A 25,039-nucleotide genomic window follows, 5' to 3' on the forward strand; every position below is an offset into this window, starting at 1 on the left:
TTGTTGACTTCCGGTTCATGGTTGCCACTTGCCATTTACCACTTTTCCTGGATTGTGTGAAATCTTCCGAAAAAAGAAGTCATTCAGTGTCAATTAATTCATGGAAAGGTAAATTTATGTTCGCATTATTGAAGAAAATTACATGCCTTTATTTTGCAATTCAGGGGATTTTAAATAATTTCGTAGTAAATTATGTGTGAAGTTACTGATTCAGCTGGTTTCATTTTCTTCGTCTGCTTCTGAAACAGGATACTCTCACAATGTTCATAACTTTCCGACAGCAGGTTTAGCAGTGTTAAATGAAAAGTTACGGATTCTGATAACATGCTGTAACTGTTGGTATATTGTCCTGGCAAATTTCAAAAAGTGAAAAGTTTGGAAGGGTGTCCTGGCGTGTCGCACTCACACCATCCAGTGAGTGGAATGACACTTAAAGTTGCCGCAATCAGCATGTTGATTTTTTCGTTACTTTAACTTGAATGGATGCTGTATTTTTCCTTGGTGGTGATGGAAAAAAAAAAATAGTCTAACCTATTTTCCCAAAGCTATTGAGTATTATAGGAGTACTGCATGTGGAACTGCAAGCCCAGTGCCAGCCCCCAAATACAGCCTAATGCTGTATCAGACTCAGGTTTCCACCTCAACAGCAGAAAACAAAGTGCGAGAAACATTGTTGGATACATGACAGGCATGGATAGACAGGGGGGATAAAAAGAGTTAAGTAATGTTTTCCATTCTTAACGAGGGATCATGGATGAAAGCAGTGGTAAATGACGGGCACTGAAACTTTGCCAGTTGTGGTTTATACCTAGGGATTGCTTCGCTAGCCAAAGTGGTCCAGCCAAAATACTGCAAAATAAAGGTCTTTTTTTCTTCTTCTTCTTTTTTTTTTTTTTTTTTTTTTTTTTTTTTTTTTTTAGAATTAGTGCTTTTTCCTACAAATTCCTCCATCAGTGACAGAATAATGAACATTTTATTGTGGTCAGTCTGTGGAAGGAAGGAAGGGGGGTAGGGATGGATGGACTGAGGGGTGGGAGGTGAAAGAGGGGCATCTGAAAGTTAGTATGAACTCCTCACATGGCAGCAGGAATCTGTTGTTAAGAGTGGTGCTGATACAGGTTGCTTCATCCATTCTTATTCTTCTTCATGCTTGGGCGGCAACTCCCACGTTCACTTGTATGTTCATGAGTGGGCTTTTACATGTATGACCATTTTTACCCCGTCATGTAAGCAGCCATACTCTGTTTTCGGGGGTACTTCATCAGTGCCAAGGGGGTTCCAGTACCTGATGCTGCATGGGAAAGAGATGTAGCAGTAGTCTGTCCACCACTGGATCAGCCCAAACAGCTTCCCATGTCCTCTTCAACACTGAGTTGTACTTGTAGCAGTACTTAATTGAATAAAATGCTACATTTCCTTTTTATCCTCTTCTCTTTTTTTTTTTTTTTTTTTTTTTTTTTTTTTTGTTGTTGTTGTTTGTTTTCAACATTTTAATCACTTTCCTCTATATGCGTTGAGCATCTTCACTTTCTCCTTCCAGCTGTTACCACCACTGACTGCCAGGCTTTCAACATGGTGAAGAGTTTGGGAGACCTCTGCCTGGAATGTATCCAGCAACATCTCAGCGCCATCCCTCAGCTGGGTTCTAGTCTGCCGACCTTGTTCAAGGAGCGTCTGATTGAGCGCCTGGCCTACCATGACATGCTGCACAAGAGCTACCTTCCCCATGTCAGCAGCAACCTGCTGTGCTCAGCACTGCAGCACATCAAGCTGTACAAGTGTGACCAAGTGGATGACCACTTTCTGGGCCTGCTGGCTGACTGCAGGTGTCAGCTGGAGGTGCTGGTCATCAATGGCTGCAATGCCGTCACAGGTATGAAAAAAAGAAAAAAAAAGGTTATGTAGTCAGAGTTTGTGTTCTGTATTATGAGGTACCTTAGCAGAATTTGTTAGGAATTGGACTTATGATCCAGTGTTCACTAAGACCTCATTTCGGCTTGGTGGTATGCCCTTCAGAAAGGCACTTTACTCTGATTTTTCTCACTTCACCAAGCGTCGGTATCTGAATGGGTACCTGACTTCGGCTGGGGAAGGTTAAAAAGGTGAAAAGGGAGAATAAGGCCTCACCATTCCTGTACTAATCCCCAAAACACAGTGGATTATAGATTCACTGCCCCTATGGCCATAAAAGACAATGGGACCTTTAACCTTTTTTAACCTTTATAATTTTGGCCTTCTTTATCAGACAGACCAAAAGTCATGTATTCGTTCTGTGTCAGTGTGTATGAGGTCATAGATTTAAAGATGTTTCATATCTTTTGTTTGAGTAAATGAATGTATTTTATATTGCTGTAATGAGTCACAAGTAAAAGCTTTTATTTCCAGTGTCTTGTATGAAGATAAGTTTTGTAGATCACCATAATAAATGCTGCTTAATCAAAATTATATTATTTTCTTGCTGTGTTCAGGCATACTGATGAAATGAAAGAATAACAGGGGGGGAAAAACAACCTTCTTTGGGAATCATCATCACTGATCTTATTACTGATATTTCTTATTTCAAGATGTTTTATTATTTTCACACTTTACCCTACTAGTTGAATGGGAGTTAGAATAATGACATGTCTTAATCTTAACACCACATCCTGTATATATCCTTGTGCATATATGCATTATCATCTATATCTCTTTTTTCCCCTAATAATAAAAGTAAACCAGTTTCAGTATAAGTACTATTACTGGCAAATGGGTGCTGAAATAACAAATTACTGTGGGTTGTTTATACTATGCCATTGTTATTGCTTCACTCCAACTAACCCCTCAGTTCCGACTTTAGGCTCAACTAGTCAGTTTAGAGCAAACACTTCTTTCACATTTTTTTGTAATTTTGAGTTGTGATCTGTGCATTTGATTGTGGATGTTTGCTTTCACTATTCTTATTATATTGCATATCAGACTGATGACTCGTTGACCGTATATTGTTTTGTTTTTTATTCTTTTTTGTTTCTTTTGTTTAAAATATTTTTGCTCTTCCTCTGTAGCCCTCATCCTGAAATTGTAATGTATGACTCAGAAGAGTTAATGGGAATTAACTCATTAGCATTGTCATTTATTGTATATTCATGATAGTTAATTTTAACATAAAACTTTTTACATAACAAAATATTTTGCACATATCAGACATAAAAACATACAAGAAGACACACTTCAGAATTAACAGAAATTGCTCAAACGCATATTATATGTACGCACATCAATTGAGGGCACTCACACACACACGCACGCACACATGCGCGCGCGCACACACACACACACACACATACACACAGTGGCTTAAAGGTGTTTTTTTTATGGGCCAATTTTTTCCATCAATATCCAGGATTGATTTGCCAAAATTAAACACCAAAACAAGAAACAGAAGAGATTATGCTGTAAAGTACCACAAATGCATTATACTGTGATTTTTTTTTTTTTTTTTTTTCCTCAAAGGGAAACATTTTCTTTAGTTTCATTTCATTGTCAGCCACAGATAGCATGTTTACTGATCAGTGTATGTGTTTTGGACATGTCAGATATGGGAGTGCAGGCAGTAACCAAGGATCAGCTGAACCTGTGTGTGCTGGAGTTGAAGAAGCTGCCTCACCTGACCTCAGTGGGCCTTACAGCCATTCAGTCCCCAGTCCTGTGGAAAGTGGACATAAAAAGATGCCCCAGAATAACTACTGACGGTGGGTGGATCAACTGTGTCAGGATGTACAGTTCAGTTTGATGTCATTCCCCGTTTGCCTTTTCCTGATTTACTTATTCCCGATTCACGTAACTATTCCTGATTTACACATTTCACATGTTCCTGAATTGCCAGTTACTAAATTGTTGATCCTGATCCACATAGTCTCACTTCATCTGCATACTTATTTGCTCTGTATGTATATATATATGTGTAAGTGCATGCATGTGTATGTCTGTCTTTTAACAAAACATACAAAAAAACCCAACTTTTTTCACCAAAGTGTGTAGTGTGTGAGTGGTTTAGAGAAAGAGGTTAAGCGGAAGGTGGATGAGCCATAACAACACAGTATACTTAACAGACTCCATTTTCTGTGGTCATTCTGTGACTGCATTTCACTTTTGTTTCATTCAGGGCTGTTTCTTGTTCTCTGAATGTTTAATGCAGTTTAATAAGTGCAGAAATTGGTGTCATTTTTCTTTCAGCAGATATCACATGCACACGCGCGCACACACACACACACACACACACACACACACACACACACACACACACACAATGTCCTGCATAGACATGAGCACATTCTTGTTCTTGTTTATGTATCAAAAATCTTTGTGGGTTTTTTTTTTCACATTGTCAGCCACAGATAACATGATTTCACTTTTTTTTTTGCCTTTTCCTTTTCTTTTTTTTCAAGTAATTGTTAATGTGAAGAAGATGCATTGTTATTTATGGCCAACCAAACATACAGCAGAAGAAACAAAAGTGCACAATCTATAGATATCTGTGGTGTGCAGGTGTCACTGTTCTGGCCAGTCAGTGTAAAGGGATCAAGGTGCTACGGTTTGCCCACTGCATCAAGCTGGAAAGACGGACATATAGCGCTGTTGGGGCTGCATTGGGTCATGCTCTTGTAAGTGGGGTTTTGTTTTGTTAATTAAGGCTTTTTGGGAGGAAATTACTGCAGCATACTATTCTCTGTAATGAACTGAAGGAGAGCTGCAAGAAAAAGATCCTCTGTGTGTCCATTTTCTGTGTGTATAAATATATATGTTTGTGACACTGCGTATGTGTGTGTGTGAGAGAGAGAGAGAGAGAAGTGAATGTGTGTGTGCATGTTTCTGTGTGTAAGTGTGTGTGTGTGTGAGAGAGAGAGAGAGAGACAAGTGAATGTGTGTGTGCATGTTTCTGTGTGTGTGAGTGTGTGTGTGAGAGAGAGACACTGTGTATGTGTGGGAGTGTGTTACACTGTGTGTGTGTTAAACTGTGTGTAAACGTGTATGCATGCACATGTTTGTGTATAAGTGTATGAGAAGTCCAATCAACTGCTGCAGTGCCTGTTGCGTTGCTGTTGTCTGCTGTCACAATCTGTGCTTTTCAGAAGCAGCTTTTGATGATGTGTTCTGGCACATGTTCCCATGCAGTGATGACCCATGTGCAGTAATCTTGGAGTGGTGCACAACTCATGGCCAGTTTTAGTGAAGGAATGGTCACCATCTGTCATCCACTTCTACAGAGCTTGCAGATTGGTCTTGAATGGCTATATCTTTATCTTTGTACACAGATAAGTGGCAGGGGTCATTTTCCAGTTAAATGGGTTTGCCTTGTAGGGTTATCAAAATTGGTAATGTTAAGAACAGAGTCATGCATATAAATTATATATTTTGCAGGAAGAATTAGAACTTGGGATTCCAAATGTGACAGATGTGGAGCTTGTACAGCTGGCACAACATTGCCCAAACTTGAAAAAGTAAGTGTGTGCTTGTGTGTGAGTGTTCTGATAAGTTTGCATATTTTGTTTGTCACAAACGTAACTTTAGATATATATGTTATAACATGCACTTCCTTTATAGTTTATTGTTCACCTTTTCAGCTGTGCATATTTCAGCTAAAGCTCTGAAACGCATATCAAGGTTAGACTGAAATAAACTCACCTAGTTTCCTTAGGACGGAATTGTTTTGACATAAAGTATTTATATATTTTTTATTTCGTAAAATGTGTTCAATGGTATTACCACTGCCAGTTAGCGAGTGTTTTATGTTTCTTATTGAATCTAAGAAATAATACATATTTTTCTGTGGTTTTAGGCTGGACCTGACAGGTGCTAAATCAATTGGCAAAGAAGCACTTATAAAGGTAAGTATCCTCTTATTTAAACATATATTTTTCTTTCACTGAGCCAACTTACACTCTTATCAAACTTACAGTAGGAAGAGCTGACAAACAAAATTCATGGAGGTAAATCAGCTTGCTACACCTGTAAGCAAGGATGATTTGCCTGTCTTGACCACTGATAAACAGTGAATTCACCTCCATGGAAGGAGGCAGTGTGACAGAATTGGAAGGTGTTGAACTTCTGTTCCTGTGGTCACCAGTGATCAGGATTCGAGGCCTTATTTTGGTGTGGTGTTGTGTCTTGGGAAAGGCATTTTACTTCCATTTTCCTCACTCCACCCAGGTGTGATTGGGTATCTGTCTTTGATGAGGGAAGGTTTATGGGCAAAAGGAGACGATTGGCCCTGCCTTCCTTTTCTGAGCCCTTGACACAGTTGAGAATTCACTGCTGTAATGCCATAAAAGGCTATGGGACCTTTTTGGGTTTTTTTTAACCAACTTCCATATTGGTTGCGGTTGCACCTTTATGACTTGTTAACAATATGATATACTTCCAAATGTCAGTATCTCTCACTGTGACACATGGGTAAAGGGTTTCTGTGGATCAGGCATGAAAAGTTTTATTCTGTGGTCTGAAATCAGACAAAGTGAATACTCCGAAAGTTGCTAATGGAAGATGTTTTCAGAAACTAGAAAAAAAAATGCACAAAATCTACTGCAGAGTCTGAGACTTAATTCTCACTGACTGTAACTATTACAAACTCTTGTCTCAGAATCTTTGTAAACTAGTACATCTGAAAGGGCATAGTTTAATTTGGAAGAGAAGGTGACAGTTTTTAACAAAATGGAAAAACAGTTCCAATAAGCTTAAGACTGACAGCTGTCATTGCTGTTTGGGGATCCTGTCATGATAAGTTTTGCTTTCAGTTTATAAGGTCTTTGAGAAAAAAATGTCTAAAACCTTTTTTTTTCTTGTGTGTGTGTGTGTGTAGAAGTCAAAGTTGAAATATTTCAATTGTCAGACAACAGATCCATAACAATGGAGTTCACAAAGTCAAAAGGAATTGATACAGGGAAATGAATATTAGGACGATTATTGAACTACATGGGCATTGGTAATATGTGTGTGTGTGTGTGTGACAAAAGCTGTTTCAGAGCTGCACAAGACTGCAGGGTCTGGACCTGTCGTACTGCAGCCGGCTGGCCAAGGGGTGGGAGTGCCAGGCGCTTTGGACACTGCCGCAGACACTGAAGGAGCTGTCACTGTGCGGCGTTCTGCTGGAGGACGAACAGGTGCTGGTGGAGGGAATGCAGCGGCTGCGGTCCCTTGTCTCCCTGCGACTCTGTGGTGTGTCTGCCCTCAACGACAGCACCTTGACAGAGGTATGGTGCCTCAGTGGTTGTGATCAGCATAGAGTTTTGGCCATCAGTTTTCGGTTGGTTTTTTTTTCCCCTTTCTCTTTGCTGTCTGGGGTGTTTGTATGTTTTTCTCAGTTTTCATTCATTTGATTAATCAGCACCACCCACCAGCATTCTCCAACAGCACCCTTTGTGAGTACGGCACTGGTCGCTTTGGAGTCTAAAATACTACCTATAATCCATGGCCTGGATTTCCATTGACTTACCCCTAGGACCTCTGTAGCTATTTCTGTCATCACGTGGTTGAAATTGTTTGTATGGGCTTCAAGATATTCTTCAAGCAGAAGTAGATTTTCTCCTCAGCTTCTGGTAACCATGTAACCCAGTACTACCTGCCACTTGTGAGGGGGAAGCCTGACAGTAAAATCCAATCTGGAGATGGATGGTTTCCACCAGATTTGACTTGCCCAAGACATGTCGCATCATGAAAGAAAATTAATATGTAAAGATTGTTTGATGCCTTGGAATGTGAGAATGTGTTTCGTTTGGAAATTGATATGTACATCGGTTTGTTTGGGTTTTTTTTTTTGTGTTTTTTGGTGTTTTTTTTAAGACATAATTTGACAAAAAAACAACAACGCCAGAGAATCAACAGACAGACAGAAACTACGGAAAAAAAACTTAGCCATATGAAGAGCACAGGAACAGAAGTCAAGATGGCTGCCAGAAAAAAGAGAAAGCTAGTCAGGGATACAGAGGGGAGGTAACCTACTTCCGGGAGGTTATCGGCCATAGCTACTTTCGTTTTCTCAGCATTGGCAGATAGTAGTTTGCACAGGACAGGAATCGGACTCCCTGCCGGAGTCTGCACTAGTAGGTCACGGTAAGTATGTTAGATAAATGTAATTTAGGAAAAAAATGTCCTTTTTTAAAAGTTTTTTGACTCACTTGTGTAAACAAAGTGAGTCTATGTTTTAACCCGGTGTTCGGTTGTCTCTGTGTGTGTGTGTGTGTGTCTGTGTGTCCGTGGTAAACTTTAACATTGACATTTTCTCTGCAACTACTTTGTCAGTTGACACCAAATTTGGCATAAAAATAGGAAAAATTCAGTTCTTTCCAGTCATCTTGTTTAAAACAATATTGCGCTTCTGGGATGGGCACAAAAAAATAAAGAATGAAGCCTAATTATATGCAAACTGCATTTACTGTTATATTTATATTTTTTGTATTCTCTAAACTTGGCACTTTGATCTGATATTCTGACCCAACAGCTAGAGCAGTCATTATTATCATTTTTGGCTCAAACAGGAACTTCTTTTGCTAAGCATGGAAGCTTTATTTATTTTGCAAACGTTTTGGTTCAGATAGAAAAAAAGGGAAATTACTATGTAATGCTAGTGGAGTTAATTTGCTTTAAACTGATCTTTGTCATGTTAAACATTACATTTTGAAACAAGAGAGGCAAGGCCTTCAAGACTCACTTGTGATGCACTTTTTTTTTTTAAATGCAAGCTTTTTATGTATTGAGTATAATTTCAAAGTGTAATGTTTAAGATGAGAAAGATCAGTTTAAAGCAAACTAAGTTCCCCAGCAGAGTAATTTCCCTTGTTTTACTGCCGACACCAAAACGTTTGTAATAAATAAAACTTCCACGCTTAGCAAAAGAAGTTCCTGTTTGAACAAAAAATGACAATAATGACAGATCTTTTGTTGGGTCAAATATCAGATCAAAGTGCCAAGTTTAGAGAATACAAAAAATATAAATATAACAGTAAATGCATTATACTCAATACATAAAAAGCTTGGATTTTTTAAAAGTGTATCACAAGTGAGTCGTGAAGGCCTTGCCTTTCTTGTTTTTATATAATAGCGAGTTTCCTCTGAAAAAAAAGTGCATGGATTATTTAATGCTTTGATGTGTGAGAATACTTTCCTTTTAATGAAAAAAAAAAATTTTGAAAAGTGCCAGTACATCAACTTTTGCAGGGAACAAAATCTTCATAATGTAATTGTTCAGACCGTGTTTCTGTGAAGATACTGGACAGCATCGGCATGAACCTGGAGGTGCTAGACATCAGTGGGGGGTTCACCAAGATGCTGACGGATGAAGGGTTGCGAGCGGTGACAAAGAACTGTCAGAAGCTTCGCGAGCTGTGCCTGAGTCTCCTGAGCCAGCTGACCTGCATCACCTTGGCACCCATGTTCCATGACCAGTGGCGGGCCGCCAACTTCCAAAAGCTCTACCTGAGCTGTAGGCAGGTGAGCGATGGTCCCCACTTCCAGACTGACCCATAGGTGTTTTAGGGGGTCATTTCTGAATGATAGTTGACAGAATACTGTGCTTTTTCTGTCAACTTCTTGGAAACAGAAAACGGAAAGTAGAGATGATTTTGAAAATAATGTTTGATATCTTGTGTTTAATTTTTCCATTTCGATATTTACATATGTGTTCTATTAGTAAACGTCTAGAGCTTATTTTCAAGATTAGGCATAAATGCTCATAATAATGATAATGATAATAGGCAGAAAGAACTGATATTTTCTATAAGATACAAACTAGATACATGTGTATGACAAATATATATTAACTGCATGATGTATAATTACAGTATTGATTTTGATCTTTATATTTTGTATCACAGTACAAGACGATATATAATCTAACGATAAAATAAATGGCAACCCCCAGTTCATAAAGCTTATCAGATTCCGGCTTGCATGTGAATGTGTATATTTATGTCTTTATGATTATAGTGTAATTATGTGTGTAAAAAAGTATGTATGTGTGTGTGGATGGATTTTTTTGTTTTTGTTTTTGTTTGTTTAGTTTTTTTTGTTTTTTTTAATTTTGATATATCCTGTTTCATTTTTCCTCCAGTTTCTTTTTCTTGTGTGTATGGATATTTGGATGTGTGCATGTTTTGTAATGTTAAAATGGAATATTCTGAATAAAAACTTTGTGTGTGTTAAATTATGTAAGATTGTGTAGCATATTGAGTGTTACTGAACACCCATTGTTAAATGTATGTTGTTGTTGTTTTTTTTGTGAGATCCAGTTTCTCTGTCACAACAGATTTCATTAATAGTATTAGTGATTAGAATTATTATGTATTATGAAATAGGACTCAAAGGATTGGGTGTTTTTTTTTAACGATCTGTGCTAGGCTGCTGTTGTACAATATAAATTCCAGAAGCTTTAAAAGCAGTGACAGTTTTGGGATTTGGATCCCAGTGCATGTCAAACAGCATATAGTGCAAGTAACAAGGGCAGTTGAACCTTGCCTTTGAAGTGCATCAGCTTGTCACAGTGGTATTTTTATGATGATGATATGATGCACTGACCCAGCATTTTCCAAAAGAAAAAAAGTCAGTTTGATTATGCTCTCTCTCTCTCTCTCTCCCTTCTTCTCTCGCTGTCTGTCTCTCTCTCAGTTTGTGAGATGTTTCTGACTGTGGTGTGTGCAGATGGACATGTCCATCCTGTCCCTGATCAGCGTGTCCTGCCAGGAGCTGCGGCTGCTGGAGATCTCTGGCATCACAGCCGTCACGGATGACTTCCTCTTCCAGCTGGCCCAGCACTGCCCAAAGCTCTCCCACCTGGGCATTAAGGGCTGCCGGCAGGTGGGTCACCCTGCTGCTGATGGCTGGCTTGCTGCCTTTGTGGTCCAGCCCTGTTTTAGCGAGTGTGTTTGTGAGCATGTGTGTCTAGTTTTGCAGATGTGCGCAGGTACTTTGCAATTTTTGTGGGATGTATACACAGGTAGGCGTGTGTGTGTGAGAGAGCATGTGTGTGTGTCTGGTTTTGCAGATGTGTGCAGTTATTTTGCGATTATGTGGGATGTATACACAGGTGTGTATGTGTGTGTGTGAGCATGTGTGTGTGTGTCTGGTTTTGCATATGTGTGCAAGTATTTTGGGATTGTGTGGGATGTATACACAGGTGTGTATGTGTGTGTGTGTGAGCATGTGTGTGTGTGTGTCTGGTTTTGCAGATGTGTGCAAGCATTTTGGGATTGTGTGGGATGTATACACAGGCATGTGTGTGTGTGAGCATGTGTGTGTGTGTCTGGTTTTGCAGATGTGTGCAAGTATTTTGTGATTCTGTGGGATGTATACACAGGCATGTGTGTGTAGGGGGCGGGGGGGGGGGGCAGGTTTGTCAAATTGGGCGGTGATGTGGCTTTGTTTGTGAAATGTATGTGGTGTGTGTGTGTTTGCATGCATGCAGATGGGTGCAGATGGTTTATCTGTCCATGGATATACATGTATATATGTGTGTATCTATGTGCAAGATCACTAAATGAGCCTTTGTGTGCATGTAGTAGGTACATACACTCTGTGTGTGTGTGTGTGTGTGTGTGAGCCAGCGCCAAATGACCATTTCTTTTTTGCCTTGTCTCTCCTTAAGTGGAGTGATGGCCTAGAGGTAACGCGTCTGCCTAGGAAGCGAGAGAATCTGAGCGCACTGGTTCGAATCACGGCTCAACCGCCGCTATTTTCTCCCCCTCCACTAGACCTTGAGTGGTGGTCTGGACACTAGTCATTCAGATGAGATGATAAACCGAGGTCCCGTGTGCAGCATGCACTTAGCGCACGTAAAAGAATCCACAGCAACAAAAGGGTTGTTTCTGACAAAATTCTGTTGAAAAATCCACTTCGATAGGAAAAGCAAATCAAACTGCACGCAGGAAAAAATACAAAAAATGGGTGGCGCTGTAGTGTAGCGACGCGCTTTCCCTGAGGAGAGCAGCCTGAATTTCACACAGAGAAATCTGTTGTGATAAAAAGAAATACAAATACAAATTGTCTGCGTCCATACCTGACTTTCTCTTTTGATGTTGTTTTAATGTGAACACGAGTGTTGGCACCTTTGTATTTGTCTGCATTGTCTTCCTAATTTAGCACCTCAGTTTCCCCCTCTTCTCGTTCTTGCCTGTAGCATCAAGTAGGTTGTCAAGGTCTGACCTGTGCATAATGCTTTTGCATAGGTCAAGCATACGCCCTTTTCATGAATCAGTCTGCATGCTTTAGCGCTGCTTGAAACTGAACTGATAACTTTTTATTTTCTCATAGGCTGCTGTGCAGTGCCTGATTTATTGTGAATTGTTAACTTTGGGGGCTGGCTCTTTGGCTGAGCTGCTCACATGATTTAGCTTCAAAGGCTTGTAGTATGTTCAGGGAGGAGACATTTTGGACCACTATCTGAGAGACTGAATAAAGATACAGAAAGTAGCAACTTATGCTAGTTTTATGTATGGTTGTTGCTGAAAAGTGGTGATTTCTGCCTAAAACAGGAAACACCAGTGTCATTCCTGATATGGTGGGGGTGGTCATTGAAAGACTAAAAAAAAAAAAAAAAAATTTTTTTAAAGAAAAACTAAATGCTGCTGCTCCTTGACCTGCATGCAACTTCTTAGACCATAAAAAAAAAAGAAAGAAAGAAAGAAAAAGAACATACAAAATGAAAATCGACCCGTCGTCATTTGTCTGGTTGACGTTGCAGGTGACAGACAGAGCGGTGTGTGCACTGGTCCGGAACTGCCCCATCCGCAGCCTGGTGCTGTCGGGCATCCTCAACCTGACAGACAAGTGCATCTTTGCCCTGGCCAACAGCCGGCCAGAGCTGGAGGAGATCTACCTGAACGGCTGTGCCCAGATCACCCCTGCTGCCGTGCGCTACCTCTGTGTGAGTCTATGTTCTTCTTCTTCTTCTTCTTCTTCTGTGTTCTTTGGGCTGCAACTCCCACATTCACTAGTATGCACATGAGTGGGCTTTTACGTGTATGACCGTTTTTACCATGCCATGTAGGCAGCCATACTCCATTTTAATTACACATACTTAACCGTGACCCAACTAGTGCAGACTCCGGCAGGGGTCTGACATTCCTGTCCTGTGCAAACTACTATCCGCCTATGCGGAGCAGACGAAACTACGGCCGATAACCTCCCGGAAGTAGGTAACCTCCCCTTTGTCCCGCTGGTTATCGCCCTCTTTTTCCGGCAGCCATCATGACTCCTGTACCTGTGCTCTTCATACGGCTAAGTTTTTTCGTATTTTCTGTCTGTCTGTCGATTCTCTGGCGTTCTTGTTTGTGGTCAAATTATGTCTCCAACCAGGTCACATAATTATATAGCTCGATTGGGGAATCGTGCTAAAATTAAGGCGCGATCGCAATCGATTCGCTGACACTCTGGGCCCTCTACTACTGGCCCTCTAAACAACGCCAACCCGCCGCCTTCTCCACTTCCTCCGCTCCCTCCGGTCGACTCCAGACCTCCGCCACCTCCTCTGGTGACTTCTAGAGGTTTGTGGTCACACACTCAGGTCAGTGTTACCTTTCATGTCATTTTTATCGATCCGCGAACTCACTCGACGCGATCCGCGTTTTCTCGGCCCTGCCAGTCGGCAGTGTACGAGTCGATCTCCTCTATCTCTTTACCATACCCACAGTTGCACCAATGGAATGGCCACAATCCCTTGGGGACAAAAAAAAAAAAAGAAAGAGAGAAGGCAGCTTGTCTTGGATCCGCACGTTAGACTGGGCCCTATGTGCGATGCGTCCGTGGTGGCGGCCGTGACATCGGATCACGCGACCCCCCACGCGGCTTGCCTCGACCGTCTCGGATCCAATAGCGACCGAGGCGTGTAGGGATGCCCTCCCCTGGTGTAGGGAGGAAGGTGGACCACTAGGGGACACGCTTGCCCATACGCGTGCACCCCCCTCCTTGTCCGGATCACCCGATCCAAGGGAGGCAACCCCTGCTTCGGCACCCTTGCCGGTGACTGCCGCAGTTATTTCCCTTGCACCGGCACTGCTCCTCGCCTTCAGTGCGAGCGTGTGCACGGTCCTACCAAGCTATGCGGTGATGACCCCATTTGCCACACCGCCGAGTGCTGCTGTTTCCCATCCACTAATGGTGTCTCAGCAAGCTACTCAACTAAACAATCAGCAACTCATCACTAAACTTGCTGCAGCAATTATGCACCACTCTGCCTTCTGGTGCGGCGCCTTGCGCCCACAGAGCAGGTACGTGCACGCCCCATTGGAACTTGGGCAGTGTTGGATTCTTCTGCCCCATTGCCTAACTCTGCTGTTTCCCAGACTGATATTGGCACTTCCACGTTGGAGTACCTCTTATATCATATCATATATCAATATCAAGGCGTGCAAGCCTGACAAGGCCTTTTACCCGCTTGAAGTGGGGAAGAAAAAGAGAGTCCCCACGTATGTCTGTTGCATTTTTCAACATTGAGTGCGCAGTGCCTGAAAAATCAGAAAATATGTAAATGAGTTTTGTTTTTAAGTTTTCACAATGAATATCAAGATAATTCTTAAATGTATTAATAACTCGATCCTGCCTCTCGGCAGTGCTCGGGCCGATCTTGTCTATCACTTTATCCGTCAACACACAACTGACAACCGAACGTCGGTCCTCTCGCAGGAGCTATTCGCGAGATTGGACCACCGTTCAGCAACACGGGGATGCACATCCCACGGCAAGCCGACGGACTTGTCACCCCCTCGTCCACGACGCCCATAACACTGGATTACGGCGCCGTCATGCTACATGCCCCGACCGTCTCGCGTCCGATGGCGACCGATTCGGGTTGGGATGCCCACGGCACAAAGGGACATTATAATTATTCCCCTTGCGCTCGTTTTCACCTGTGTCGGTTACGGTGGCATCGAACCACGGACTCTCACACACAACATGACACTCCTCCCTGTTCAGCGAGGACACGTCGCACAAGGGGGATATGTGCTCTAAAGACACCTTCCTTTTCGACGATTTTCGGCGCCAAGGGAGGCAACTCCACATTTGTAACCTAGGCGCTTGAAGCTGTGGTTAGTTTCGCCGACACAGCACATCACTCCTGCCCCCCGTGCTGTCCACCAACGATGTTTTCTTTCGGTTTCTCATTGGGTCCTCATGCCCAGTCAGGGACTTTACACATCTTTGCATAGCAACTGCACTTTTCTTGCTGTTTCTCAGGCTATTGACCACAGGAAATGCATCACAATATTTCCCCTTCTATCCATTTGATTTATTATCACAAGCAACAATCACGAAATATATATATATATATATACATATTTAAAAAAAAAAAAAAAAAAAAAAAAAAAAAAAAAAAAAAAAATCTATATATATGTATATATATATACATATATATATATATATATATATATACACACACACACACATATATACATATATACGAGATATATTGCTACATTCAGACACATTCTGCTTTCACTTATAGATGCGTACTTATCCATCGGTATACACATGTGTATGTGCTTATGGGATAAGTCCAGACGACTTTCATATTAACATGTACAATTATATTTCTATCTCTATTCATTGACATCTATTCATTGAGATTCCCTACATAGCAATATAGGCACACTTGCATTTGCGGCCTTCTGTTCACAATGCCCAGAACTCTCTGCCTCTACGTACTGGCACTTTATTCATATGCGTATGTACATCTCATATGTAGGTGCATGGACAGATTCCTTTCCATTGACGATTATGCACACTTACCCACTTACTTGGGTATATCTGTGCACGCTACATGTATGCTTATACAGCCGCTTATTTCTTGTGTTTCGATCTCTTGTCATTGGCATACTTCTGACATCATCACTTGAGCTGATAGAAGTTTTTATTCCCTTGGCACATATATGTATTCATTGTCATAAATTCATCCCTACCTTGCTTTTGGAGGACGACTGCACTCACAAAAATAAAATAAAATGATAATAGCCTCATTCACGCCTGAATGTATGCTCCTTCACATTTCAGTAGGGGTTGGTCCTTTGGGATCCACACACACCCCCTTCACACCCACAGGGCTAAGAATGCCTCTCTTGGTGCAAGGACGGACAAGGCAACCCAACTCATTTGCCTGCAACAATCGCCCATAAGGCTGGAGATGCACAAGGAAGGATGAGGCAGTCCAACTTAGAGGTGCCACTCTGGACACACATGCCTTTCATTCCTTCCAAGTTTGTAAGGCATCCCTTCTTTCTCCCCTTGCCTACAACAACCCTTGGTTTGCACCACTGTGATTGTGACAAAAGCTCCACACAGGCCCTACATCCTAGCCAGCCTTCCCATGAAGAGGTGTCTATCCTGCCTTACAAGTTTTAGCGGACCCAAAAACTGCCCACTGGGCAGGAGACAATCACCCTCAGCCCATCTCTAGTAGCAGAAGGCCTGGGTCATAATTGTTTTACTCTACATTTGGGAGAAAGGCATATTGACGAGGACGGATGCGTCCCACAAAGCACAACGAACCGTCCATTAGCCACAGGGGTGTACCTTTCTGCCCACTCATACCAGCACGGCAGATGCCGCATTCAAGCACATCAGTTCACCCCATCACCTTGCTTGAACACAAATCCAGCATCAACGTCTCAAACAATTGGCATTTGAAAGCACTTTCTGCACTTAGTCTCCCCTGCCCGATCCTTTCGGCCTCTACACACAACCACTGCTGTGGTTACAGATGGCCATTCCTCCTCAAGCACTGTCTTTCCAATGAGACACTTCCAGAGGTTTCCAGCCTAGGCAGGCTATCCCATCATGGAGCCCCAGCCTTCGGTCAAGGGCCTGTCAGAGGATGACTCTGTTGTCACTTCGGAAGCAAGCACCATGTCTTTCTGACACACGGTTGCACCACAAGACCCCGTCAACTCTTTCCGGCTTCCTTACATTGCAACATAATCTGCATGGTGAACACCTTCGTCCCTGAAGCACACAGCAGCTGTTTCCTGATTTACCCATGCTGATTCGTGTCCTTCTAGGAACAGTATATGATAATCAGTCGTGTACGACAGTCTCCATCAGAACAGCAGAGGAGGCATCTGCTGTCCAGTCTATTCGGGCTGGAATTCGATTATACAATTTATAGTAGAGAGTGTTTTGCCCAAGTTGCATCCCCGGTCCCTCAATCAAGAGGGCCTTAGGACTCATCATTGGGACGGTTCCAAAAGGCTACCTAGGCCTAAGGCTACAGCACTAAGTCCCAGTGCAATTTGACTTCTAGTCTGAGAGACATAATCATTCATGAAAGACTAAGCTGCAAATGATTTCCCTTTGCAATTAAGAAACCACTGATAATACAGCTCTCACCTTGCAGTTGGCCATACTAAAAACGTATGTCAGATCAGTGCCTTGATGTCAATAGCCAGTACAACACATCTTGAGCCACTTACCTCCCTGCCCCGCCCTGCTCCATCCCAGACTCAGTGCGCACCACTCACAGCCAGAGGCCTGTCATGGATCCAGTCCCCTTTCTCACTAAAGAACCTTCAGCAAAAATTTTCCCCATGGAAGCCCTCTTCCATTTGGGAATTCCACCACAGAATGAGACTCAGTGGCCTGTGGGCACATGAAATGCACTTCCACAGCCTGATCCAACCCAGCCATTGACTGCAGACAACTTTCTGCAGGTTACTCCAACATGCCACACTCGGGCAGAGAAGCCACCAAGCCTTCCGTATGTCCCTTCGTGATGGTACCTACCTGGGCAATTACACAACCCTGTCCCAGAGACACCAGGGACATCAGGTCTTTTGTTGCCAAATGTCTGCCATTCTATGCATAGGCAACATACCAGTGCTGTCATTTTTTGACAACGTCAAAAAAGGGGGGAGGGGCAGAGGGGGGGAGTGCCCATCGCCTATCAGCTCGCATGGAGGAGCTCCACAGATCTGGCTGTCATGCCTGAGGCAGGCCCAACACAGTGACCTACCTCTGTCTCATGCCACAGTTTCCTTCAAACACAAAAACCACTTCCACTATCGGCCCACAAATCCGTTGTGGAATCATCAGATCAAACCACATGCGCACCTCCTTGCATTGACGCTCATCCGCGCTCATCCGCTCAGCTGTGGTCCACAGACCTCCCCCACAATACAGCTGTGGACCTCTGTCTTCTTTACCCGCACCAATGTCCTTAGGCGACACAGTACACTCTACTTTCGTCAAATTCTACTTGAGGGACACCTATCGCCTTAGGGATAATGACTCATCGACTTCTACCAGAGAGATGTCGCACGCCTGCGGGTTGATGGCGCAAGAGCCATCGCTTCTGTGGTAGCTGCACAACAGACCATCACAGCACACAGACAGTAGAACAGGTGAGCCCTCCACCTTGTCGCGCTATTCTGCACTAGTTGGGTCACGGTTAAGTATGTGTAATTAAAAGGAAATTTTCTATCTAAAATTACGTTTAAATAACATACTTACCGTGACCCAAATTTAAGACCCTCCCGTCCTCCCCGCTTCCTGTTCTTCCTGCTTGCTGCGCTGGTGATGGCATATTGCCGTCAAAAGAGGGCGATAACCAGCGGGACAAAGGGGAGGTTACCTACTTCCGGGAGGTTATCGGCCGTAGTTTCGTCTGCTCCGCATAGGCGGATAGTAGTTTGCACAGGACAGGAATGTCAGACCCCTGCCGGAGTCTGCACTAGTTGGGTCACGGTAAGTATGTTATTTAAACGTAATTTTAGATAGAAAATTTCCTTTTAGGGGGTGTGCATGCTGGGTATGTTCTTGTTTCCATAACCCACAGAACGCTGACATGGATTACGGGATCTTTAACTTGTGTATTTGATCTTCTGCTTGCATATACACACAAAGGGGGGTCAGGCACTAGCAGGTCTGCAAACATGTTGACCTGGGAGATAGGAAAAATCTCCACCCTTTACCCACTAGGGGCCGTTACCAAGATTCGAACCCAGGACCCTCAGATTGAAAGTCCAACGCTTTTACCATTCAGCTATTGCACCCGTTGGTTTTTCTTTCTCTTCCTTGAACCAGGGATAAATTCCTGGACAAACAACTAGTGGCTGCTGTGTTTGGGTGGTGAAGCCTGACAGCGTTCCTTTTCCTCCGTGACTCGATGTTCCTCCTTTTCTGTGGTCATGGGGTGTAACTTCCACATTCACTCATATGCACAAGTGGGATGACTGTTTTTACCCCTGTCATGTAAGCAGCCATACTCCATTTTGGGGGATGTGCTTGTATGTTCTTGTTTCCATAGCCTACCACATAGATATATATAGATATATATATAAGAGGAGAGAGAGTGGGTGATGTATATAGAGAGAGAGAGAAAAGAGAGAGTGGGCTTTTATGTGTAGACAAACATACTCTGTTTTCAGGGGGAGTTTATGCTGGGCATGTTCTTGTTTCTATAACCCACTGATCAATCAAATGGAAAACAGGATCTTTTACATGCGTTTTCTATTTTCTGCATGCATATACAAAAGAAGCAGGTCCATGCACTAGTAGCTCTGCACATCTGTTGACCTGGGAGATCGTAAAAGTCTCCACCCTTAACCCATCAGGCCCTGTGGCTGGGATTCACACCCAGGACCCACAAATTGAAAGTCCAGTGCTTTAACCACTTGGCTCTTGCACCAGTCTACTGAGGTTCATTCGTGGGTATAATAGCTTGGCTCCATGAACAAAGATTTAGCATGGGGTTCTCCACATCTGCAGCATACTCACTGGTGGCAGTCAAGGCCATGGAGATATATATCTCTCTTTTTAAAATTATATATAGAGACAGACAGAGAGATAGGAAGCGTACATTGGAGACACTCCTGGTAACATCAGACCAGCCTCCTACTATTTGTCTGGCAAAGAAACAAAATTACAAGTGTCAATGAGGATTTTTCACATTATTTGTAACTGATGGCAGATTTTGTGATAGATGATTTGGAAGCAAACTTTACATTGTGTCCAAGATTACAATAGAACAAAGTGTCGTGAAGGTAACAGATTCAAATGTTAGCAATCAAAGATAAAGAGTGAGAGCTGTCATTATGACCCCACCATTGTGCAATTTTTATCTGGAGTTGACAGCCTGCCCTGTACAGTTATCTGGGCTTTCAAAGCAAAATCTGATCTCCGTTATTCATTGTTATTTAAATTATTCTTCTTCTTCAAACATGCTGAAAGTTATGCATGAATAATTATGACTTTGTGTGTGTGAAGAGGACATGTGGGTGGAGAGGCACGGAGATTGATAGGAGAAAGGAGAGAGATACTGTACAAACACCTGTTTAACTTTTTTCATCTTAGACACCGCCTGTGATTTTTTTTTTTTTTTTTTTTTTTTTTTGTCTTTTCGCTCCATTTATATGTATGTTAGTTTTGTTGTTGGGTTTGTTTTTTGTTTGTTTATTTTTCTTCTTCTCCTGTTTGTTTTCAAAACTTACTTCCAGCATGTTTTCAACACTTTTGTATCATTGTCAGAAAGGTTCCATATGAGGCCAACAAATAAAAGAAGTATGGAAAACTTTTCTGGTTGACTACAAATTTTTGGGTGTTTTCTTCCTGTTTTATTGCATCCTTGGACTCTTTCCATGTGGTTCTAGATTCCTGCTTGTATTGTTTGCAGGTTACACTGTAAAAGTAGTCCTGTAGTACAGCTTTATTTGTTTCTTGTTTAGTAACTAATAAAACAATGGTCATCAGTTCAGACTCCAAGAGACTTATCTGATATTCATTGTGGTGCTTGTTCTGAATAATGTATGTTTTGTAGTTATTTACCAGCTCTGTTCATATATTTCAGCTCTGACTACAAATTCCTTTCTTTTAACATTGCAGGACTGTTGCATAGGCCGGCTGTATGTGCATCATGCAATACCCAACGCTGTTCACAATCAGCTGATGGCTAAAAATCTGGACACTGGAGAATTTTGCCGAGCAGACCTCATGCCATCTGGCATCAACTCTTCAGATTCACATGGTTGACAGAGAACCTCAGCTTGGGAAGAATGTGAAGAAACAGCATGGATGGTGATATAGTGTTGGCTACATGAATGGTGATTGTGTTGGCCACATGAACGATGATTATGTTGGCCACATGAATGGTGATTGTGTTGGCCATGTGAACTATGATTTTGTTGACCACATGAATGGTGACTATGGTCGTGTGAGAGGTGATTGTGCTGGCCACATAAATGGTGATTGTGTTGGCGACATGCTGATTGTTTTGGCTACATGAATGATGACTCTGTTGTTACAATGAACTGTAATTATGGTCATGTGAATGGTGATTGTGCTGGCCAAATGAACAGTGATTGTTTTGGCTAAATGAATGGAGACTGCGTTAGCCACATGAATGGTGATCATGTTAGTGGTGGTGTTGGCAAAACAAAATGGTGATTGTGGTCACATCAGTGGTGATTATGTTGGCCAATTAAACGGCGATTGTTTTGGCCAAATGAATGTTTGTGTTGACTACATGAATGGTGGTTACTGGCCAGTTGAAGGTGGAGGGTAAAATATAAACTGATAGTTGGACCCATATTTGCCAGCTAAACAGAACGACAAATGAGAAATGTACCTTCTCCAGTTCTTGGCATTCGCCTTGTCCAGCCTGGATGTTTACAGCGTGTGTAAAATCAACACAGCTGTGCATTCAATTTTGCACTGTGAAGCAGCCAGTGCTGCTAGCATTGTAAAAGTGTTGAAGGTGGACAGGCAAGAAGGCAAATCATTCTTTGTTGATCTCACACTTGTGCTGTCTGCCTATAGCTGCTACGTGTATCAAGCATGCAAAAATGGCCAAAAGAACGAAAATGAATCTGAGGAATGGAAATGCTAAGTGGGTGGAGTGGCTCAGTTAACACCTCATACAAATGGTACATGGGGAAGGTGTGTTTGTGTCAGAACAGGTGACAATCAGTGGATGAGTCTATATGTTTTGCATTTCCCTGCAAGTGAAAACATGGGAAAGCTAGGTTTGTGTCAGAACAGGTGACAATTTGTGGATGAGTCTGTTTTGCATTTCCCTGCAAGTGAAAACATGGGAAAGCTGGGTTTGTTTCAGAACGGGTGACAATTTGTGGATGAGTCTGTTTTGCATTTCCCTGCAAGTGAAAACTTGGGAAAGCTGTGTTTGTGTCAGAACGGGTGACAATTTGTGGATGAGTCTGTTTTGCATTTCCCTGCAAGTGAAAACTTGGGAAAGCTGTGTTTGTGTCAGAACGGGTGACAATTTGTGGATGAGTCTGTTTTACATTTCCATGCAAGTGAAAACATGGGAAAGCTGGGTTTGTTTCAGAACGGGTGACAATTTGTGGATGAGTCTGTTTTGCATTTCCCTGCAAGTGAAAACATGGGAAAGCTGGGTTTGTTTCAGAACGGGTGACAATTTGTGGATGAGTCTGTTTTGCATTTCCCTGCAAGTGAAAACTTGGGAAAGCTGTGTTTGTGTCAGAACGGGTGACAATTTGTGGATGAGTCTGTTTTACATTTCCATGCAAGTGAAAACTTGGGAAAGCTGTGTTTGTGTCAGAACGGGTGACAATTTGTTGATAGTCTGTTTTACATTTCCATGCAAGTGAAAACTTGGGAAAGCTGTTTTTTTGTTGGAACAGGTGACAATTAGTTGGTGAGTGCAACTGTTTTGCAATTCCCTGTGAGTGGAACCTTTCAGAATGGGAGAGAGAATAAAAACACCATTTTACTTCCTGCATGATTTCCAGTATACTGATTTAAGACAAAATGAGAACAAAGGATGATTTCAGCAAGGGTGCTGTGTGATAAGAGTCCGTTCTTTGCTTCAGCTCCAGAAGTGTTGGATACTTCTCAGAGGTCACAGAAGTGTTGGATACTTCTCAGAGGTCACAGAACTGACACTGAGAGGTTGCTGAGGTGTGCTGTGTGAACCATCACCGGGCAGGTGCTGCACATTGTGATTTGGGTCCTGTTTGGTGAATCGCGTAGAATGACTGCTTGCAGTTTGTTGTTATTGTGAGGGAATGGTGGGCCTTGTGTAATCTGAGGTCTCTCAAAACTTTGGACAATACCTGTCATTATGAACTTCCTATATATATGCTTTATTGAAAAGCTAGCAATATGTGTACCTCGGTGTATTATGACTGTATGGTTGTGTAAATTGATTATGTGCAGAAGTTGTGATTAATATGTGTGTTTTCCTATGTTCTTTTTTTTCTTTTTCTTTTTTCCCTCCCATTTCAACCATCAGACAAGAAGACTGGAGGTTAAATGATTTGTAGTCCAGATCAGGCAGAAAAAAAGAAAGGAAAAAAAGACTGCTTGAAAATGTATAAGGCATGTATATGTGTGCACCTCGTGCACGTGTCTGTGTGTGTGTGTGTGTTTGTATGTGTGTAGTCTGGATAACGGTTGCCTTAGATTGGAAGGTATGAGAAGAATATAGTGGAGTATAGTGTGGATGCAAATGTATGAGAAGGTTCAAAATTTGATTGAAAGCACCATGTTTTACATGTGACCAGTGATATTTTATTTGATACTTGTGAACAGTATTGTTTTTCATGTACTTCCATGTCAAAAGAAATGTCTTTCTGTCTGTACCAGCTGAACAACTTATAAAACTTTATTTAATTTCATGCATTTTCTTTTTAAAAAAAAAAAAAAAAAAAAAAACAATACCAAGATTCCCAGTAGGAGTCATAATAAGAGATGATGGTTTGAATGTTTCCCAGTAAGAATGATGGTTTGAATGTTTCCCAGTAAGAGATAACGTTTTGAACATTTCCCAGTACGAGAAGATGGTTTGAATGTTTCCCAGTGTGAGATGATGGTTTGAATGTTTCCAAGTAAGAGAAGATGGTTTGAATCTTGCCCAGTAAGAGATACTGTTTGAATGTTTCCCAAGAAGTGATGATGGGTTGAACTTTTTCCAGTAAGAGACACTAAAATTTGAATGTTTCCAAATTAGAGAAACTGTTTGCATTTTTCCCAGAGATTATATTTTTAATGTTTCCTAGTGAGATATGATTCTTTGAATATTTCCTAGTGGAAGACGAAACAACTTAGCCATATGAAGAGCACAGGAACAGGATTCAAGATGGCTGCCGGAAAAAGAAGGCGTTAGTCAGGGATACACTGGGGAGGTAACCTACTGAGTCTGCACTAGTGGGTCACAGTAAGTATGTTATTTAAATGTAATTTTAGAAATAAAATTTCCTTTATTTCCCATTAAGAAATAATAGTTTCCCAGTAAGAGATATGAATGGTTCCCATTTCCAGGATGGCAAGCGCCAGATTGGTGTGAAAGCGCTATATAAATAGTAATTTCTATTATTGTACCACTGCTTTTGCTCCAAGGAGAGTTTTTGAGGTTTGCCTTGATCAACTGTTTCTGTTTATCAAAAAGTATTTCTCCAACAAAACAGAAAAAAAGTTCATAGAAGTACCCTGACTCTAAAAATCTCATAATTACTTGAAAATAACATAAATAAAAACATATGCATAGAAATAAATCTAACAGTATCGTCTTAAAAAAGCATTGTGTGTAGATTGTGGCGAAGCAGCATGACAAGTGCCTTTTAGTGAATATGAAATGATACCCAGTGATTTCTTTCATTGTGAAGAAACGACCCGTTCCATGCAGAGTCTATTCCAGAACTTCTCACCAGTCATCAGACACTGGAACAGACTCTACAGTAGACTAGTTTGCTGGGTTTTTTTAAAATCTTTTTCTGGTGTTTGTCTGCTAGGAATATGTCGTATTTCCCTCCCCAATCCCCATGTCTTGTTTCTTGTAAGGATTAATACAGAATGTTAAATTCCTGCATGTCTCCATGTTAAACTGGATTAGTTGCAAAAACTTGTGTACATATATGTGGGTATGCATGTGGAGAGGGATGGGGTGGGAACAGCTTTAATGGGACAAGCATACCAGCAGCTTGGATTTGATGAAAACAACTTTCATTTTCTATCTTTGTTTCTCATGACTTGCTTTTTGTTTGCCTGCTTAAATTTTCAACAGTAGTTCTCGAAAGGGCATCTTTAATGCATGATTTTGACCAGCCATAAT

At 41.8% G+C, this 25,039-nt stretch overlaps 1 protein-coding gene across 1 annotated transcript; it reads left to right on the top strand.

The window, feature by feature from the left end:
* Positions 1 to 23,646, top strand: LOC143300764 (uncharacterized). Its single transcript, XM_076614691.1, has 11 exons — positions 1 to 108; positions 1,541 to 1,873; positions 3,573 to 3,728; positions 4,525 to 4,640; positions 5,398 to 5,477; positions 5,816 to 5,864; positions 6,990 to 7,226; positions 9,238 to 9,462; positions 10,669 to 10,824; positions 12,707 to 12,889; positions 20,833 to 23,646. Exons 1-11 carry the CDS (start codon positions 18 to 20, stop codon positions 20,977 to 20,979), a joined length of 1,773 nt encoding a protein of 590 aa, XP_076470806.1. The 5' UTR covers positions 1 to 17; the 3' UTR covers positions 20,980 to 23,646.
* The last annotated feature ends 1,393 nt before the right edge of the window (positions 23,647 to 25,039 follow it).

This window comes from Babylonia areolata, chromosome 2 (genome assembly GCF_041734735.1).
Source record: "Babylonia areolata isolate BAREFJ2019XMU chromosome 2, ASM4173473v1, whole genome shotgun sequence".
Taxonomy (NCBI): Eukaryota; Metazoa; Mollusca; class Gastropoda; order Neogastropoda; family Buccinidae; genus Babylonia; species Babylonia areolata.